Genomic DNA, 18,909 nt, shown 5'->3' with positions numbered 1-18,909 from the left:
CCATCACTTTACCCACAGCTGCAGACAAAGGTGATGAGAACATTTTATTAAGCTCTCCAACCAAGTCAAGCCTCTGCTAAATGTCAGGTCATTGGTCTTCAGACTTGAATGAAACCCACCACTGAACTAAGTAACTAACCGTAAGGTGGAGCAGTCTACCTTCACCCTGAATACTGGAATAAGCAGCACAACTGCCACCAAGAAATTGAATTTGGCGAGCATTCCTCCCAGGGAAGTGCTCAGACATCAGCAAAACTTTTTGAAAGCTCTGCCTTGCCAGGTCTTTTGTGCACTGTCAATAGTCCGTTTCTGAAAAAAAGCAGTTCCTCTCAGGAATTAGAAGCACTATAAAGTTTTGCATCACCGTCTTAGTTGAACCTTGAGAACTCATAAGCCCAGAGAGTTCACCCTGAGGTTTGCTATGTGTCTTTCAGTGTCTGTCTCTCTCTCTGCTCAGCCTATTGAGCCTTCACACAGTTTACATTTGGTCTTCACAATTTTCATTATTTTCATGGTAAATTGTAAAAACATGTGAAAATGGTGTTGGTCAGAATTTTGCACGAAAGGGCCCGGTAGTAATAGTTGAAAAATATAGATGTAATGAGAAGGATTCTTACCTCTCCCTATGGTCTAATACAGGGGTACTCAAATACAAATCTTAAAGGTCCAAAAAAATTTTTTCAATAAGACAAAGGTCCGTTTATTACGGTCATTCAAACTTTTAAACAATTACAACAAGATTCTTAACACGAGGTTGCAAAAACAAAATAATCTGTATGCAGCAGTTTTCATTGTTATTGTGTCTGTGCTCGATCCCTCAGAGCTGCACAGTTATGAATAAAGGCAACTGCACCCTCTTTCATTCAGCATTCCCAATATTGCTTTATAAATATCTTGCCCCCTTTTCTGTCGACTGAGGTTCGTCAGGCCCAACACATCTTCAACAAACTCCCCCTTTGCCTCATCATAAAAACTAACAAACACCAGCAACTGAGCATTGTCAGTGGTGTCAGTGGACTCATCCACCGCTAAGGAAATGCACTGTGCATTTTGTATTCCATCACAAAGCTGATTCATCAAATCACCAGCCAGTATTTATGTTCTTCTGGTTGCTGTGGAATCTGAGATGGGGATTTGCTTGATTTGACCTGTTATTTCCTCTTTTTGTTTGCCTTCAAACATGGTCTCCATCACTTCAGTCGTGCATTCTTTTATACTTCAGTTATTATCCAGTGGAAAGCCTTTACCTACTGGCCTAGTTCAATCAAAGTGGTTACTTTCTTTTTGCTGGGCAGTGTAGTTTTACACACCTTCTTATTTGACTTTCTCAGGACTTAAAACAGTTTTTTGGGGGAAGACCCCCACAAAGAAAAACATATATTTACACACGTAAGGTCATCATCTTAACAGTTTGGTATGCTCATCCGTGAGCAGAGCATCAAGTTGACATGTCTATTACAGCTGAATGCGGCGATTACCATCTTGTTCAGCAAAACGCCTCACAAACGTATTAAGATCAACAGCTTTAGTGCGTTTTAATTCAATGATGAGTACAGCCAACCTGACAATCTCTTCTCTGTCATTGTAGACCGCAAATACCTAATTCCTTCAGTACTTGGGTCCGAATGCTTCTCGTTTTGCGCCGTACCGTTCAAATGAAATCGCCGCCAATCATATTTCCACGCTCGCGCCAGGTCCGGAGGAGGGGTTACAAGGCGTGCGTCTTGTGCTGCATTCACTTGCACTCGGACATTAGAGACTTTCTCTCATAAATGTCAGATGAGCCACAACTTTTCTTTCAAAACAAAGCTGCCCACTGGGGTGGCAGCTGGGGTGGCAAGGCCTATTTTGAGGGTACCAGTTGCCCCCCCCATGTAACCCCAGTAGGTGAAACTAGACTACTACTAGCTACAGTACAGATGCATGCAACTAGATAAGCTGTTAACTCTCGCTCTGACTTTTTTTTTTTTAAACACACGCATTTTTCCCACCCGCATTCCGCGAAGACCCGCCCTACTGTGCCTCTGATTCGCAGACTGTTGGTGGGGGGAAAAAAACGCTGACAGGATGCTTAATGTGATTGGACCAATGCGTTGACAGACACACACAGACAGTGGAACAGTCGGACATGCAGAGCGCTGTTTGTAGTGGACATAGCGGAACATTTTGACTCGTTGCGTTGTGGCGATGTCTCGCAGATAACACATATGAAAAGTATAATTTGCTCAGAGTCCAGAGACAGTTGTGGTTCGGTCCGGATCCGGACCGGAGTCCGGACTTTGAGGATGCCTGGTCTAATAACTACTTCAGCCTTCTAAAAGCTTAGACAAACACTCCTCAACATTTACCCAACAGTGCTTGAGAAAAAGCTGAATGGCATAAGTGTACGTATAGATCAAGGTGAGAAGGGTAAAGAAAAGACAAGAATAACACAACATTGATTAATTGCAACATTTAGCTATTAAGCAAAACAATTGTGTGAAAGCATACTGTCTAACTTTTTTGGTAGTGTTAGTATCACAATAACAGAACAGACACAATGTATAAAAACCTATGCCACTAATAACAGTAGAAAACTGCAATATTGGTTCATCTGTGCACACCAAGAAGAACAGTGACATTTAAGTCGAACAAAATAGAGCTTTGTTTCTCTGTTTTATTTCAGTTTGATGTGCCTTACAAAAAGCCCCTCTCATTAAGACAATACGGTCGGCTGTTTGCTTTTTCATTTTCACTGTCAATAATAAAAAAGATGTAGAAGATAGCAGATTGATGATCTTATGGCTGCCTTTAAGACAACACTACTTAACATTTTTGAACCAATCAAACTCTAAGATCAGTTAAAACCTACAACACATAGTTATTAGCATTTCGCTGTAAACTTCCTCTGTTTTTTTCAACCGAAAAATATGGTTCTTTCATGTTGACTGTGCATTGCAGGAGAGCAGCAGGCCTCTCCTTTCTCCAGATAAATGAGCTAGCTTATTACTTCCCAAACTGCCTATTAGCACAGCTCACTTTGTGGGGAACCAGCAGTCCAGGGATGATCACAGTGAAAATGATTTTGTCTAGCAGTCTGGTTCGGCATAACTATAGGTTACTTACGTAACCCCAGTTCTCAGAGTAACATGAAGTGAGATGTCTCACTATGGGATGCGCCTCATCGCGGAGCAAACAGAAGCATCAATCTCATTACGCCAATCCTGATTGGCTGGTGATCTTGACATCAGCGTCAGGGAATCCACCCCCTATAAGTAGCTTGCGCTACGCCGCATGCGTCATTCAAAAATAAGCACCTCTTCTCGCTTCACCATAGCAAGGAGGGCCGTCTGGTGAGACATCTCACTTCATGTTACTCTGAGAACTGGGGTTACGTAAGTAACCTATAGTTCTCATTCATAACACTCCGTTCGATGTCTCACTATGGGATATTGTAGCTCCCGTATTGCCAGACGAGCTTATCTCGAAAGTCACCAAGACCAACCAGAACTTAACACCTCATCCAACATCTCCGGGAAGACCGGCAGGAGTTGCCTCTTTGTCCTTGTTGCTTGGGGCAAATTTTTCCCCTCGTAACGGGACCTGGAGGTCTCCTTGGCCATTTCGGGCCATGGGATGTCTAGTCTGGCTGCGGCACGCTGACACACAGCCTGCAGGTCCATACTCAGACAGGGCGAAGCTGGTGTGCTATCGCCCGGGAGAGCAACCATCGCTCCCGGCGTTGCAGCCTGAGCCGATGACATGAAGACTTTGTCTTCCTGCTCATCAGAGTCGGACAGGAGGAATCCAGAGGTTTCATCCTCTTCGTCCTCCGTATAGTCCAACTCCAGGACATCTTCTGCGGGCGAGACCATGGTGAGGCCCCAGCTTGGTATAGCGTGGGGCCCCGCTCGCACGTCCCTCGCTGCCACGTCCCTCGCTGCCACCGAGTCCCAGCCTGACACGGCGCGGGACTCCGGTTCTGCAGCTGCCACTACTGATTAGCCCCAGACCGACACAGTGCGGGGCTCCATCTCTGTGGCGGACGCCCCCGTGTCCTGATTTCCGTCCGGTAAATCAGAGGACATGAGGGAGTCCTGACCCGACAAGCTAATTTGGTGAGCTAACCGTCGGCGGAGGCTCTTCACGGTGAAACGGGCACAATGCCCGCATGAGCCGGGGTTGTCGATAGCCTCCTGGGCATGTTGCAGCCCGAGGCAGGACGAGCAGACCTGGTGTGCGTCTGTGTCCGAAATCTTCAACCCGCAGCCGCAGAGCCGAGCCTCCGATTCCCTGGCTCCTCTGGTGTGAGGGAGAGACGTGTCCATCTTGTTCGCCATTATGGCGACGTGGGAAGGACGCGCTCGTAGCAGGTGCGTTGCTGAGAAAAGAGAATCACAACCTGTCGTTAATCCGGAGAAAAAGCGACGGTGTAGACTGGTGTGTTAATACCTTTTTTATGTTCTACTCCTCTGGTGTGAGAGAGAAAAAGAAAAAACGTCCTCGCTACTGTGGTGTCGGTAGTGAGGGAAGACCAACTAGCAACACGTGTGTTGCTACCTTGAAAAAAAAAATCAAAACCTTACCTTTATTTCCGAAGAAAAAACGGCGAGGTCGATTTGCAACACTAACTGGTGTGTTGGTATTAACAGTCTTCTTGCAGAAGTATATATAGAAGTAGCCGGCGAGCGCCCGTCGACCGAAGTTAGCTTGGATAGCTTGGTTCCGTCTGTGGACTGTGTGAGCTAGCCCGGCTACCAATATAGAGATGTGCTCTGAAGCGAGAAGAGGTGTTTGAATGACGCATGCGGCGTAGCGCAAGCTACTTATAGGGTGGGTGGATTCCCTGACGCTAACGTCAAGATCACCAGCCAATCAGGATTGGCGTAATGAGATTGATGCTTCTGTTTGCTCCGCGATGAGGCGCATCCCATAGTGAGACATCGAACGGAGTGTTATGAATGAGAACTTGTGATGTTGTTTTGCAGAGAGAATTTCCTCATTTTGTTTTGTACGGGTCCCTATACAAAGCCCCCATCCAAAATGTAGCTCATTTTGACACAAACTAAAAAAATACCAATTTAACACATATGTGTCGGAGTAGAGATAATTAAGTTGAATTCATACATTTGCCTGGAAAGGTTTTTGTCATGTGTTTTCCTGCATAAAAAACAAAGTCAGGCCATATAGTCAATCATTCTGCTGCTTTGGAATCAAGCTGCAGCTAAATGTAATTCACGGTGTTGTCTACAGTGTGTGCTGGGGGAGTGAGTTTGTAAATGTATGTTTCCCTGCTGGGGTGTAAGTGTGTGTATTGCTGCCAATAGGTAGTCTCAGTGTGTAAGCATCAGTGTAGCAACATGTCCCTAGAGGCTTCTGTGGAGACTATACACAACAATCCATTTATTTCAAGCAGGAGCTGCCGCTGTGCTTGGCTCTCTCTGCGAATAGTCCATCATTGCAATATTGGCTGATTGAGAAGTTGGCCAACACATCACTAAATGCTCACTTGTCCTTTTACCAAAACGCAGACATTTTTGCCAGCTTTTATCATTAGCATTGTGAGAATCCAAAAGGACGTCAAGACACGTCTCGACAACTAACCCTCCTGAGAACACCAGACCCTCACTAACATTAAGTCCTCTTCATGTTGTTGTTGAGTATGTGGTTGACATCAAATCATGCATGGATGTCCTTTGTGTACACGTTTGTATTTGATTATCATTTTTGTATTAGATCGACCTACCGAGGTAACATAGTGTATGTTTGTAAACTAAACTTTTGATATTTGGTTTTCAGGGTGGACTTAGGAACAGCAGACATGAGAGTACACTTTCCTCCCAAGAATATGTCCACGAGCTGCGCTCTGGCATCACAGAAGAAAAGCTGCTCAACTGCCTGGAGTCGCTCAGAGTGTCCCTCACAAGTAACCCTGTCAGGTTAGTAACTCAACAATTTCACACATTGCAAAACTAGCCTTTGCCTGGGAATGTTGGGAGTGATTTTTTCATGGGCTACGGACTAAAGGCTCTGGTTTCTCACCTTGTGTCTTTGATCGAGAAGTCTGATGACTAAAATCTTTCATCCGGTTCCATCAATATCTAAGAAAGTGTACAATAGGAATATGGCTTAAAAGTGGAGGAAGAGAACATTAATGGCGGCTTCTGGCAGACACCAACGATGCTGACACGCACTTAGGTGATACGCCAACATCACAGAAGACCAAATGATAACCCTGACGCACAGAATGATCGTTTGTTGTGTGTTTGATAGAGTGAAGCACAGTGACGCAGCTCAGAGTAAGTGGCTAAGTGCAAGGACAAGCTGGAAGCAAAGTAATTACTAATGCTATTTATATTTGTTTCTGTTGGGCAGTATTTGTATATCAGCAACCACGACTTTATCAGTGGAATGAACACTTCTCTAAAAAAACATTCTATACATATTGAACTTTGTAACCTTCATGAAAGTAGGATGAATTGCAATACTGTGTAGGTGTACCTTGGTAACTTAAGGTATACGCACCTGGGATGTCTTTAGGATGAATATACACCTTATTTTGTACTCTTGAGATTGCATCATCATACCATGTATTTTTCAAGCAATACTCATCCAAATGTTAATTACGTCACTCGACATTAAGCAAGGGAGGTGTCCGCTGGAAATGATTAAATAATAATTGGATGTATGTGAAGGCCTCTCATTGGACTGTTAGTTAGAAAAGACAAATACAGAACATCAAGTTTTGAAACAAAGCGTACAGTCATGGAGAAGGAAAATGGCCAGTTGTTAGGAACCAAACCTGTACTCCAACATGATTTTTTCAATTATTTTTGTATTCGGCTCTGTCCTGCTCAGCCTTGATTGGCTCTCAAATCTTTCATTACCAGATTTCAATGGTTTTATAAACCTCGTCTCTAATTTCTAATAAAATTCTCTGACTTCTCTCTTTAAATGGGATCTCCAATTTTGATTTGGTCCCACTAGTGCTGCAGAACCCTTAGTGACAGCAGATCCTTTAAATTATTTACCATCTCACTGTTGAGGAGATGTTTCCTAATGTGAATCAATGAATGGTGCATATTAAACAGTCACTGGATAAGTGCAATTCTTTTTTATGTTCACCTTGGGTACAGAAATAGACTCGCCAGCATGCCCCCAGAAGAGCTTTTATTTAATCTGTTTGCTAATACCAGCATTACTGCTGCATCTCTGCATTATATATAGAGTTATAGAGTTTCATACAAACCACTCAAGACACCCATTCATATGAGGGTAAAGCTGACCTTTTTCAATGCTCTTCTTCCTGAGCAAACTAAGGACCAACAGGATGCACATGTAATGTTTAATTACAAAATATTCAAATGTATTCAGTCAGATAACAATGTTATAGCTAGTGAACCACACCATGCTTAGTATACATGCATATTTTCAAGGTTCAAGGCTTTTATTAGTCATAGTCAACAGTGCAACACAATACAAACAGACAAAATAGTAATATGTTGTATAGTTTACTAGCTAAGTGATTATCCCTTGAGTGATCGCAGAGCTGTGAAGCCGGTTTCCAGCGAGCTATGGGGAGTCAAGTCAGCCTCTGCACTCAGAAAGGCCAACTGGTGCCGAGGGGATGTAAGTGAGGCCAGGCTCGCACTGTGTGTGTTTTCAAATGGCTGATCCTCTGGCCAGCATGTAAAGGACCAGTGCTTCATGGACGTGTCGCCTCCTACGGATGGTCAGGTCCATGCAGCAGGGAAGAAGCCACCTTATGGGTGTGTGCGGCGACGAGGAATAGTGTGAATGTAGACTAACACAGGTGTTCTGCTCATCTTTTCACCCTTCATTATTTCTCTCCTGGGTGAAAGGACTGATTGTTTTCTTGAAGCATGGATAAGGTTACTCATAATGAATATGAATGCACTTAATTGTCATGGATCACAACACACAGGAAATCCACATTTGGTTTACTGACTCCACTATGTTAATGTAACCTTTGTCCGCCATGTTATCATAAACAGAAAATAACCATGAAGTAGATAGCAGTGCAGTGCATTCATGCATATTTTAATTTACAACTATTACAAATTAACCCCTGGTCAGCTTTTGAATTATTCTATTTTGGAGACTTCATTTTTGTATTTGACCCGAGTTAATGAGCAATTCATCGGTAAAAGCTGACTAGTAATAAGCCTGTACATAATGTAAGATATACTGGGAGTTTGTGCATTATATCCTACCATTCATTTGTGTCTTTCTGGTGTTTCCTATAGCATTACGCAGGATTTCTCATTACAGAGAACAAACTTAAATTCCAAAAGCAACGCTGGTGTCCAATCGGTTTGTCCAAGGTTAAAAGGTCAGCGAAACCAAGTCTGTATTTTTACCCATTTAAGCACTGGAATCAGTACGAAACGGACAGTTATTCTCAGTAAAATCAATTAATGGTCCTAAACTGTTTTTGATAAATAAATATATTAATAAATACATTTTTCGACCCAGATATTCCACCAATGAAGAAGTACTGCATGAGAGCTAAGGCAAAGGAGGACATTATTGAATTTATATTTTAATTACATTGTCTTCACTTCAAGTGAAATGTATCATTTTAATTAGTTAAAACACTGCTTTGTCACGAGTGGGCCATTGATCAGACACAAATAGTATTTTTCTTATGGCTCACATCATGCAGACATTTTTTAATTAATTGTCATTTGGATACATTTGAGCTAAATATAGCCCTGACCCATTAATACATGGTGAGCATATTTATCTTCATTCTATTTCAATCATATAAAGCTGGCCTGTGTTAAGACAATGGAGACATTTTCAACAAGGATTTGATAATTAATTAAATAAAAAACATCAGAAACCATGATCTTAATTCTATACACTGAAATGAAAGTCTCCCCATCAAAGTGTTGTTCACGCTCAGTTACTGCTTACCATTGCTTTTAGTTTTTCCTCTGATGTTTGGGCAGCTTGCTAATTTGCTCCCAGAGGCCTGTGTTTGTCTAATAGTTTAATTGGCTGGGCTGTGCACCTGTTTGGCAGCGCAGGTGGCCATGGGGCCATTGTGCTGAGGGCCTTATCTCCAGGCACTTTCACACAGGTGTGTGGCATGCAGCCTTTGCAGATCCACCCACAGATGGCATTGCCTGGAGCATCGGCTGCTTACTCTGTTTCCACTCTCTTCTCCTCAGCTGCCATGTTTTCCACTTCTCTATCTGTCAGAATTTACCCCGCCAATTATTTATCCTCTTCTACTTCATTCTTCCCATTTTAATTTTGTCATTTGGATACTTTCTTCTTAATTTAGAAGTGTCAGATTGACAAGCCACTTTTCATTAATTTCTTAATCCTCTAACATGAAGTGAGATGCCAACTTAGAGAAAATTACTCCTCTCTTATTTTCTCATTTAGGGCGAGATAAATCCTGCGGTTTTTCTCTGCAGCATTTTTTTCACAAGTTGTGTTCTCAGTCTCGCATTATTAGAAAGCACATAATATATTCTCAATAGGCAAAAACATATACATTTTGATATTACTGAGGCAGAAATAGTGCTGCTTATTTTGTACCATGTAAGTTGAAATGTTTTTTTTACATGACAGGGCATACATTACTTTTAAACTGCATTTGCTGAATTCAGTCAGGAGCAGTAGGGTTAAAGCTCATTTCCTCTGATCCAACTCAGCTGTTCTTCCATCAATCAACTTTCCAATAGGAAAATAGCAGAGTAGTTATAGTGGTTTTGGGCAGCAGAGCACACAGCCATGGCCCCAGCTTTTCAGTTCCCTATGTTTAGCCCAAAGGCATTACACTATGGCTCCGTCAAATCCCGACAGTGACTTCCATATTAGATCTGCTAGCTCTCAGATCCCTAAGACATATTTAAGCAAAATTGAACTGGGCTCCATACTTTTCATTATGTGGAATCTTCACGGTAAAAATCAGACATTTACTCGGGGGCATTTTCTTGTGGGGTCTTTATGGAGGCGGGAGACATTTGCTGACACCAGACTTTCTCTCTGTTTCTGAATACTCAAGGTGTGGGTTGTTGTGATGATCTTGCTGCTCTGCCACACAGGATGTCTCTGAGTGAATCAGTCTCACCAGCTTTTCTCACTTGAATGCTTGTAGCTGAGCACTGAGGGTTGCATGGAACACTAGTAATATTTTTCTTACGAGCTTTGAAGTTACTATGCCTGCTAACATAAACCTGCGTGCCCTATTGACTGTGTGTCCTAATACACAGCTTGATAAAGCATTAAGCAACATACTGACAAACACCAACGTTTCTGCCAAGTACAGTGGTAGTGCTCCCCGTATAATTGTTAAGCGAAGCCCTTCAAAGCATTTCCTAATCTCATAGTCATTGTATATTATAGTTAAATACGGTCAAATAAACCCTTATATGACCCCAACAATCATTTTTAGATAATCAAACAACTTGTAAATACTGAGTTGCCAGCTGGAAGGTGGAAATATTTGACAGTACTTGATTATCGTTACATTTTATGTCTCTGGCACAAACTGATACGATTTAAAACCAAAACAATTAAAAGGTGTCAAAAAAGACACTCCCTTGGCACAAATTGCTTTTTTATTAGTAGCACTAAACTCTACACTTATACACCCGACTCTTCCTCATTTGGCCTCTTCTGTCCACAGTATAAACAACAGCACTTATCACTAGCAGCAAATGCCATCATCATCCCTCCCCAAACAAATGACTTTGACACAAATATATTTTGAAAGTATTCAAATTCGTATTATTATGGCTTATGTCTGCCATGCTCAATGTCACCACGACACAGACTGTATGTTTGTTAGCTACTGCAGTAGAGGGCATTCATTTTGAACCCTTGTGGTGATTGGCTGCGTGTAATACCGTACAAATATAAATTATTTTCTAGATAGGTAAAAAAGAAGGCTCAGGTGCATGTATTGTGTGACTGAAGAAGTTTTGTTATTCACGTTATTTAGGTCCATAACTTACTGATACTGAGCACCCTGTCCCAGCCCTAGGACGTAGGTACAGTAGACATCAATGAGCTCACTCTGTCTAACTTTCTTCACCGAGATGAATAACTGTTTCAAGTCTGTCATTTTTGATGTGGAAATAGCTCTCTATATCAGTGAATCATCCATCATTGATCCTCTGTATTCACTTTGTAATCCTGGATAGCGCTTTTGTAAGCTCAATCAGACTCCCATGTCAATTTGAAATGTAATTTAGCATTCACAATTCTGATGTGACTTGTGGAGTTCAAGGCAGGCTCCCTTTGGACACATGACCACCTTTGACACTTCTGGATCAAGCCCCATTTCTTCCCAACCCATCACTTTCAGAATAATGGAAACATAGCAATTTGACTTCCTAACATTAAGATCGAGATTTAACATCCTCCAGGAAAGTTTGAGGAAGGAAGGAGGAAAGACACAAGAGATCCAAAAACCTAACCTGTCTAGACCATAAAATACGTTGTGGATGTTATACACACAGCGAAGACGTAAGTGGGAGTGGAAGCTTTCCGGTGGGGACATTTTCTTCGCACCAGGCTGTGAGACTCTACTCCCTGGACTCCTAGTGTTATTACAAACCACTCTCAGCCTGCAGGCCTCATACACGTTTGCTCTTTCACTTGTCGAGGAGAAACTTGACAGGAACGCTGTGGAAATGACACAATAATTTAGCTGAGGTTTTGCAGGCAAAGGTATCTTTAGCCCTTCACACTTTCAAAAGTAACAGAAATATTTCACTCATTAAAGAATCCTCACTCCTTTGTCTTTTACGTCTCACAATGGCACCATCATTCTCGTTTTATAGCATTCAAGGAGATTTATTTGACTGTTAAATTTGGCACAAATGTTATGACACTGGCTTCAACAGACGTGATGAGCAGTCAGAAATGAGCAAGTTAACTCGTTTTTACCCTTGCAGCTGACTTCAGAGATGACGTTCGCCCTTCTTCCTCAAAGGCAGTTAAAATGATTTTGGAGACATTAATGTCCTCAGTGCCTGGGTATATTTTAAGAGTGATGTGTATTTCATTTTATGACACCATCTGCTAACCTCCAAGATAACCGTATCTCTAACTGCCCCAACGTGATACATACATAATTCAGGAATATCTGTTTCTAAATGTGGCCTTGGATTTGATCGTAGAGGATAAGATGTCTTCGGACGCAGAACATTTGTAAATTAATTTCAGTTTTTCAGTTGCTCTAAATGGTCAGAGTCACTCATTATTGTCCCGACTTTTATTCCTACGCATAAAAGCATGTATACACGTTTGTAACCCAGTAAGGCCATCATGGCTGCTCCAGGATTTAGGAGTGCTACAGAGCTGTCCTAGGGTTTTTCCCATGAGACATCAGATAATAGCACCCATATACGTGCTTGTTCTGAAACATTTACTATGATACTTTGCAAATCGTTTATACATCTATTGTATAAAGTGACAGCAACAACATATTAAACAAAATGGCTACTTTATGGCTTTGAAAGTAGACACTGTTCTTTCAAATGAATTGTTGTCAATGCATTGAATGACTGGAAACATCGCATCAAACTGGTTGATTCTTCTTCTGATGTTCAAGTACACATTTACTGTGTCAGAATAATGACATTAATTGGTCAAATCAACCTGCAATCTGAAAGCTTTTGTACTGCTTTCTGTCTTCTGTCACCTCGGAGTACAGCCTGTTGTGTAGGAATCCTTGCTGTCGTTCGGGGAATCATTCGAAGAGTTTTGCACTCCACGGGGGTCATTTTCTTTGTGACTGGGGAACATGGTGTTCTGTCAGCTATCTGCACACACTAGCTGATTTAATTCCGATTGAGACTTACTATCCCCAGAATCGCACCCCTTTCGGGCACATTCTGCAAATTCGGCGCACACACACAGTATCAGCATCAGTCTTTGTTAAAAGAACCACGTTTTGGATTCAAGCTGTGACTCAAACACCATCAGAAGTGCAAAGTGCTCCTTTTGAGTACCGCACTGCTCATGTTCCTGCCCTCGCTTGGCTACACCAGCAATCACAATCTTGAGGTGCTGACATCAGGACTCCTCCTCAGACTAAAGATCCTGTTGTTACCATGACCAGATCCTTTGCAGGGGCTTTTTTCTTTGATATTATTATGAAACATCAGTTAAAGAGAAACCACTTTCTTTAATTGTTTATCTGTTGACTAAAATGAAAAGTACGGTATGTGTGTTTTAGGTCTTCCAGCCATGATATTTTCACTTCTGTCTTGCATTATGTTTAAGATCTGTGAAAGCCAGCAGGAGATAGAGACCTGAGATAATACCATGACGGCTCAGTGGAGTGACATAGCACCTGTCACTTGGAAAAAGAGAGTGCATGTACCTTGAGTTACATGTGAACAATATCAGCTGCTCGTGGTTCTTCTTCAAGGACAGCACAGGTCAATGATTTTGGATTTGTGTATGTGTAACCTTGGATATACCACTTCCGTTGGCAATGTATTAAATATTTAACTGACTTTGTGTGAGGTTTATGATTATATTAGTGAGGGTCAAAAAACACCAGGAAACTGTGGGTGGTATATTTCCATCAAATCTGTAAATGAAGTTTTGTTTGTTGATGCTGACAGGTGTTGTTTTGCAGCCTGGATTTTCTTCACGCAGTTCCATAGATAAGGTGGGGGATTAATTTCTCTGTATTTGTATGATATAGTATTAGTATAGTATAGAAAACAATGATGGCTTGAGCAAATATATAGGACAGTCCTCCATACTATTTTAGATTTTATATTAGCATTATTTATATGAGATAACAATGTAATTTTGTTCGTTTATCAGTCCGTTTGTCCAGCAGCGACTAACTGGTCATACACTTAGGTTTACTAATGCTATATGTTAATGCGAACGGTTTGCACACAAGCTATTGGTAACATATAGCTCCAAGCAATAACAGCACATTTGTTGGACAACCAGAAATGCCTCTGACATTATCACAACAATGTTTTGTCAAGCCTTTTTTACCACCTCACTTTTCTGATTCCTTCGGTGCTCCTGAGATTAAAAGACAATATATATTTGTCTTAGGGGAAAATAGTTTCAAATGCCACAACATTTCTTTCCAACATTTCTATCAGACAAAATACAAATAATAATAATAACAATACTAATATTAATAACTCTAAAGGACATATTAGAAATAAGGCGAAATAAGGTTGTTGCTCTTTGTAACCGTTTTTTCAAACATATTCCTTTTTGAGATATTCTACAGATATTCTACAGAATAACTGCCATCTGATATGCCCTTTAAATTATAGATATTTCAGAAGGCTATTAAATTGATCAAAGTATAATGTAGCTCCATGTTTGGCATGGCAAATCACTAAGCAGAGACTGGTGGTGCTTGGTTTCCCAGCTATGATGTTCAGAGCTCTTGGTTTCATAGAGCTGTGTGCTTCAATTGGAATACTGCAGCACTGAATAGGTCGGTGCTGCCACAGAGAGACAGTTGCATGGCTTAGCCTGTAATACAATATCAACAATATTGCACTCGCACCAAAGCCTTAAATAACAAAGCTCCACACCTAGTCATGATAACATAATAACTCTGGTATATTGACTGGAAACAATGTGCTTACAAGCCATCTACACACGAGACCAGCGATCAGTCAAACAAGTTGTGAGGGTGTTCTGCTTCTGAAGCTGTTGAGTCACTTTCTGATGACGTGCTTTCATCTTTTTATCATTGACCATGCCTAATACTCGACAAACACTCTACACGGCTCTCTGCCTTTGTTGCTATAGTATTATGTCCTTACATCTAGCAATATACAGCAATGTAACTCAGCAACTCATTGTTTACTCTACCTTTGCACTGTCCCACTTAGGAAACACCCCACCATGAAAAAAGAAACACTTACAGCTGCTATGTTTTAACAATGTAAGGCTGAAACAATGTGGAAGTCCCCAGAGGCAGTAACTTAGGGGATACTCTGAGCTACTTGTTCTCCCTTGAACAAGTGAAGGTGATACAGCCTGAGAACCACTTTGTCCACACTGTCAACATGTCACTAAGATCCAATATTATAGAAATCAACTAAATAATGTAATATCATTAGAATAGTCTTTACTTTAATAATATGTTATTTACTAAAGGACTTATGTCCCTTTATGATTTTGAAAAACTTGTCAATTCATTTATCAACATTATAAACAACTTTAGCAGTGAGAAAGTTGCTGCTGATTCTGAAAACTGCTGCTCTATTACTCTCTAAGAAAAGGAGGTGGATCACATCACTTAGTGTTGAGGTCTTGGCAAGGCACTTGGAAACCATTGGTAGGGCCAACATAATGGTTTGGGGCCAAATATGTTTCAGATGTTTTGCTACGTTATGAAGTACTCATGTCTTTAATGGCGGGTTTGACTATGTCCCCGCATCCAAAACTAAACATGGAGAAGCAGCATTTAGTTGTCATACACCATACTTGGAGACACAAACACCCAAACAACTGTAGGTATTCTGCTACTCTCAATTCTTTAAAACAAGGACTGAAGGTTCTTCAGTTTTTTGCTGCCTTTTATTCAATCAAATGATGCGTTTTTTACACTGCCCCGTGTGTACTTTATAACTGTCTTATTTGATCCTTTTTCTTAAAATGTTCTTTTTCCTTGGCTCTTTAATCTAATTTGGATGTTTATTTTGCACTTTGTCAGGATGCTTTTGATGTTTTGGATAAAGCATTTTGAATAGCCTTGTAGCTGAAAAGCGCCATATAAATAAAAATGGATTGACTGCATGCAGAGCGACAGAAGTGCTACTGCAGGTTATTTTGTTCGAACCCTTTCTCTGCTTTCAGTGAAGAACCTTGAAGTACAATTTGAAGAGAGCTATGTCAAGACTGTCTGAATGATGTCGTGAGCAGGTGATTGATTGAATGTCATATTTGTGTTCAAAGCAGCAGCAAAGGCTTACTTGTGGTAAGCTTGGAAGAAATGTATAAAATAATAAGATAAATATAGTGCACACATGTCAGAAAACGTGTGCATTTCTTTTCATAGCGGCTCAGTCCACCTCCCAGCAGGATGGCCATCTGTGGTGTTTCCAGTGGAGTTTACTTTTTCTGGCTTGCCTCAATCATTTCTCCCTTTGTGTGACTGTTTGGGTTTCCCTGTGATGGATTGGTGACCGATCCAGGGCGTAGCCTGTCTCTAATGAAATACAGTGGGGAAAACAAGTATTTAGTCAGCCACCAATTGTGCAAGTTCTCCCACTTAAAAAGATGAGAGAGGTCTGTAATTTTCATCCTAGGTATACCTCAACTATGAGAGACAAAATGAGAAGAAAAAAATCCAGAAAATCACATTGTCTGATTTTTAAAGAATTTATTTGCAAATGATGGTGGAAAATAAGTATTTGGTCACCTAGAAACAAACAAGATTTCTGGCTCTCACAGACCTGTAACTTCTTCTTTAAGAGCCTCCTCTGTCCTCCACTTGTTAACTGTATTAATGCTGTTTGAACTCGTTATCAGTATAAAAGACATCTTTCCACAACCTCAAACAGTCACACTCCAAACTCCACTATGGCCGAGACCAAAGAGCTGTCAAAGGACACCAGAAACAAAATTGTAGACCTGCACCAGGCTGGGAAGACTGAATCTGCAATAGGTAAGCAGCTTGGTGTGAAGAAATCAACTGTGGGAGCAATTATTAGAAAATGGAAGACATACAAGACCACTGATAATCTCCCTCGATCTGGGGCTCCACGCAAGATCTCACCCCGTGGGGTCAAAATGATCACAAGAACAGTGCTAGTGAATTAAATTATTGTGTTTTTTAAATTATTAATAATAATTTAAAAAACACAATATAGCTTGTTCTTTAAAAAGAAATTCCCCAAAAAATGTATCAATTGTTTTAAATAATTTTTTATAATAGGGGTTTTTGGGAACCCCTGCTCTAGAGGAGGTCTGCATGGAGGAATGGGCCAAAATACCAGCAACAGTGTGTGAAAACCTTGTGAAGACTTACAGAAAACGTTTGACCTCTGTCATTTCCAACAAAGGATATATAACAAAGTATTGAGATGAACTTTTGTTATTGACCAAATACTTATTTTCCACCATCATTTGCAAATAAATTCTTTAAAAATTAGACAATGTGATTTTCTGGATTTTTTTTTTTCTCATTTTGTCTCTCATAGTTGAGGTATACCTAGGATTACAATTACATGCCTCTCATCTTTTTAAGTGGGAGAACTTGCACAGTTGGTGGCTGCCTAAATACTTTTTTGCCCCACTGTACATGATGGGATAGTCCCCGCTGACCCTTAACAACACAAACTGTTTAAAAATCAGACGCATAGATGAATATCACAAACACATAACTACATTTTGTTATGGTAGCATGTCAGGAAATCAGTACCATCTTTTTGGGGAATATTTGTAATGTTTTGGAGCTAAAATAAATGCATAACATAACTCTGTGGCTGAAATGTTTTTAGTAAACATTCAGTTGATTCCTTAACACTTGATTTAGGGATTTTAAATGCCTACATTTCTTATCCATTTTAGTAACTAGAACCTCATTCCGCCTAGCAAGTAGGAAGAAATACAAAATATAAAATTGCTTCCCTGAGACTGACCATGAATTTTTTATTTTGCCTGCGGTATATACATGATTGCAAAAAGTAACACAATTTGGTGGCACTTAACTAGAGGATTATAGCCATCAATATTAGATGAAGAAGTTCTCCCTCAAGTTAATGGAATCCTTGGATGCATGCCCGTATTCGGAGGGGAGACTGATAAGGAACGGATCATTCAACTTCCTTCCTTAACAGTTGAATTACTATATTGATATTTAAATGGCCCAGAGATACAAATACGTTATGTTTCACCTAAGACTTCAGCCACTGTACGTTCTCTGTTCTACTTCCTCAGCCACACTGTTCATCAGATTACAATACTCACAGGTAAAACTGTAAGCTTGTTTACTTTATTGATCTCATCAAATGTTGGGATACATTATTTTTATGAAATGGAGGTATACAAAGACTGGTTGGCAAGCAGCCTGTTAACCAGAGTGGTAACATTATTAACACTACAAGTAGGATTTGTGGTTGTAGTGTAGGTATTTGTATTGTTGTTTTTGTTATTAGTTGTAATAGTATGTTGTCCATAGAGGCAGTTCCTCCGATGAAGAGAGAAAGGGCATTGCGTAGCCTCGGGGAAAACACTGCAGAAGCACCATCTCTCCTTTTCTTTGTGGTTTCTTTGTGGTAACTTGGGGGACATTTAGAAGGCAAGCTGCTGAAGACCTTAGGGGATACGTGAGGGGACAGGAAATGATCGACAGTATGGGATGTAGGGAGGAGCGGAACCATTTATTGCCTTAAAAACCTTGAAGGAGGACTGCATTATGTTGCAACCTGCAGCAAGGTATACATTCTTGGGGAAAACAAGTTTCAGTGCAGACTATCCAATTCCCTCCTTTCTTTTATGTCCGTTCTGTTTGAGTCCAACAACAATAGAGAGAAGGTAAACATTTCAGACAAACATCTGTTACAGAATACTTTTTTAATTAGTTTAACTTCTTACACCAATTGACTTGTTTGATAGTTGAAATACAACTTTCTCACTAATGTTTTACTCCTACGTTTGTTCCCAATGTGTCAAGGTCAACTTTATTGTCAATCTTTCAATTTGTGTGTACTGACAGAGAGATCGAAATATCGTTTCCCACAATCCCGAATTCAAAAATACAAATATGTAAAAATATGTATATACCTACATATACACAATAAAGAGACACATTTATACATATGCACACACTAAGACATACATGCAAGCACAACAATCAATATATACAAAATAACAGTCACTTCAAAGTGTGTGTTTGTATAAGATTGATCTTCATCCAATTTCATTTGAATGTCAACATAT

At 40.5% G+C, this 18,909-nt stretch overlaps 1 protein-coding gene across 14 annotated transcripts in view; it reads left to right on the top strand.

Annotated features, from left to right (window-relative positions):
• diaph2 (diaphanous-related formin 2) overlaps positions 1-18,909 on the top strand; it is a 347,379-nt gene that overhangs the window by 89,117 nt on the left and 239,353 nt on the right. For all 14 annotated transcript variants that reach the window (XM_079670514.1, XM_079670513.1, XM_079670507.1 and 11 more), the window contains one exon: positions 5,779-5,918. In XM_079670514.1, the coding sequence (XP_079526640.1) occupies positions 5,779-5,918 (140 nt within the window). The remainder of the gene's footprint in view (positions 1-5,778; positions 5,919-18,909) is intronic.

The sequence above is a fragment of the Notothenia rossii genome (assembly GCF_949606895.1).
Source record: "Notothenia rossii genome assembly, chromosome: 3".
NCBI lineage: Eukaryota > Metazoa > Chordata > Actinopteri > Perciformes > Nototheniidae > Notothenia > Notothenia rossii.
The sequence above is the reverse complement of the archived record's forward strand: the minus strand, read 5'-3'. Positions and strand labels throughout refer to the sequence as shown.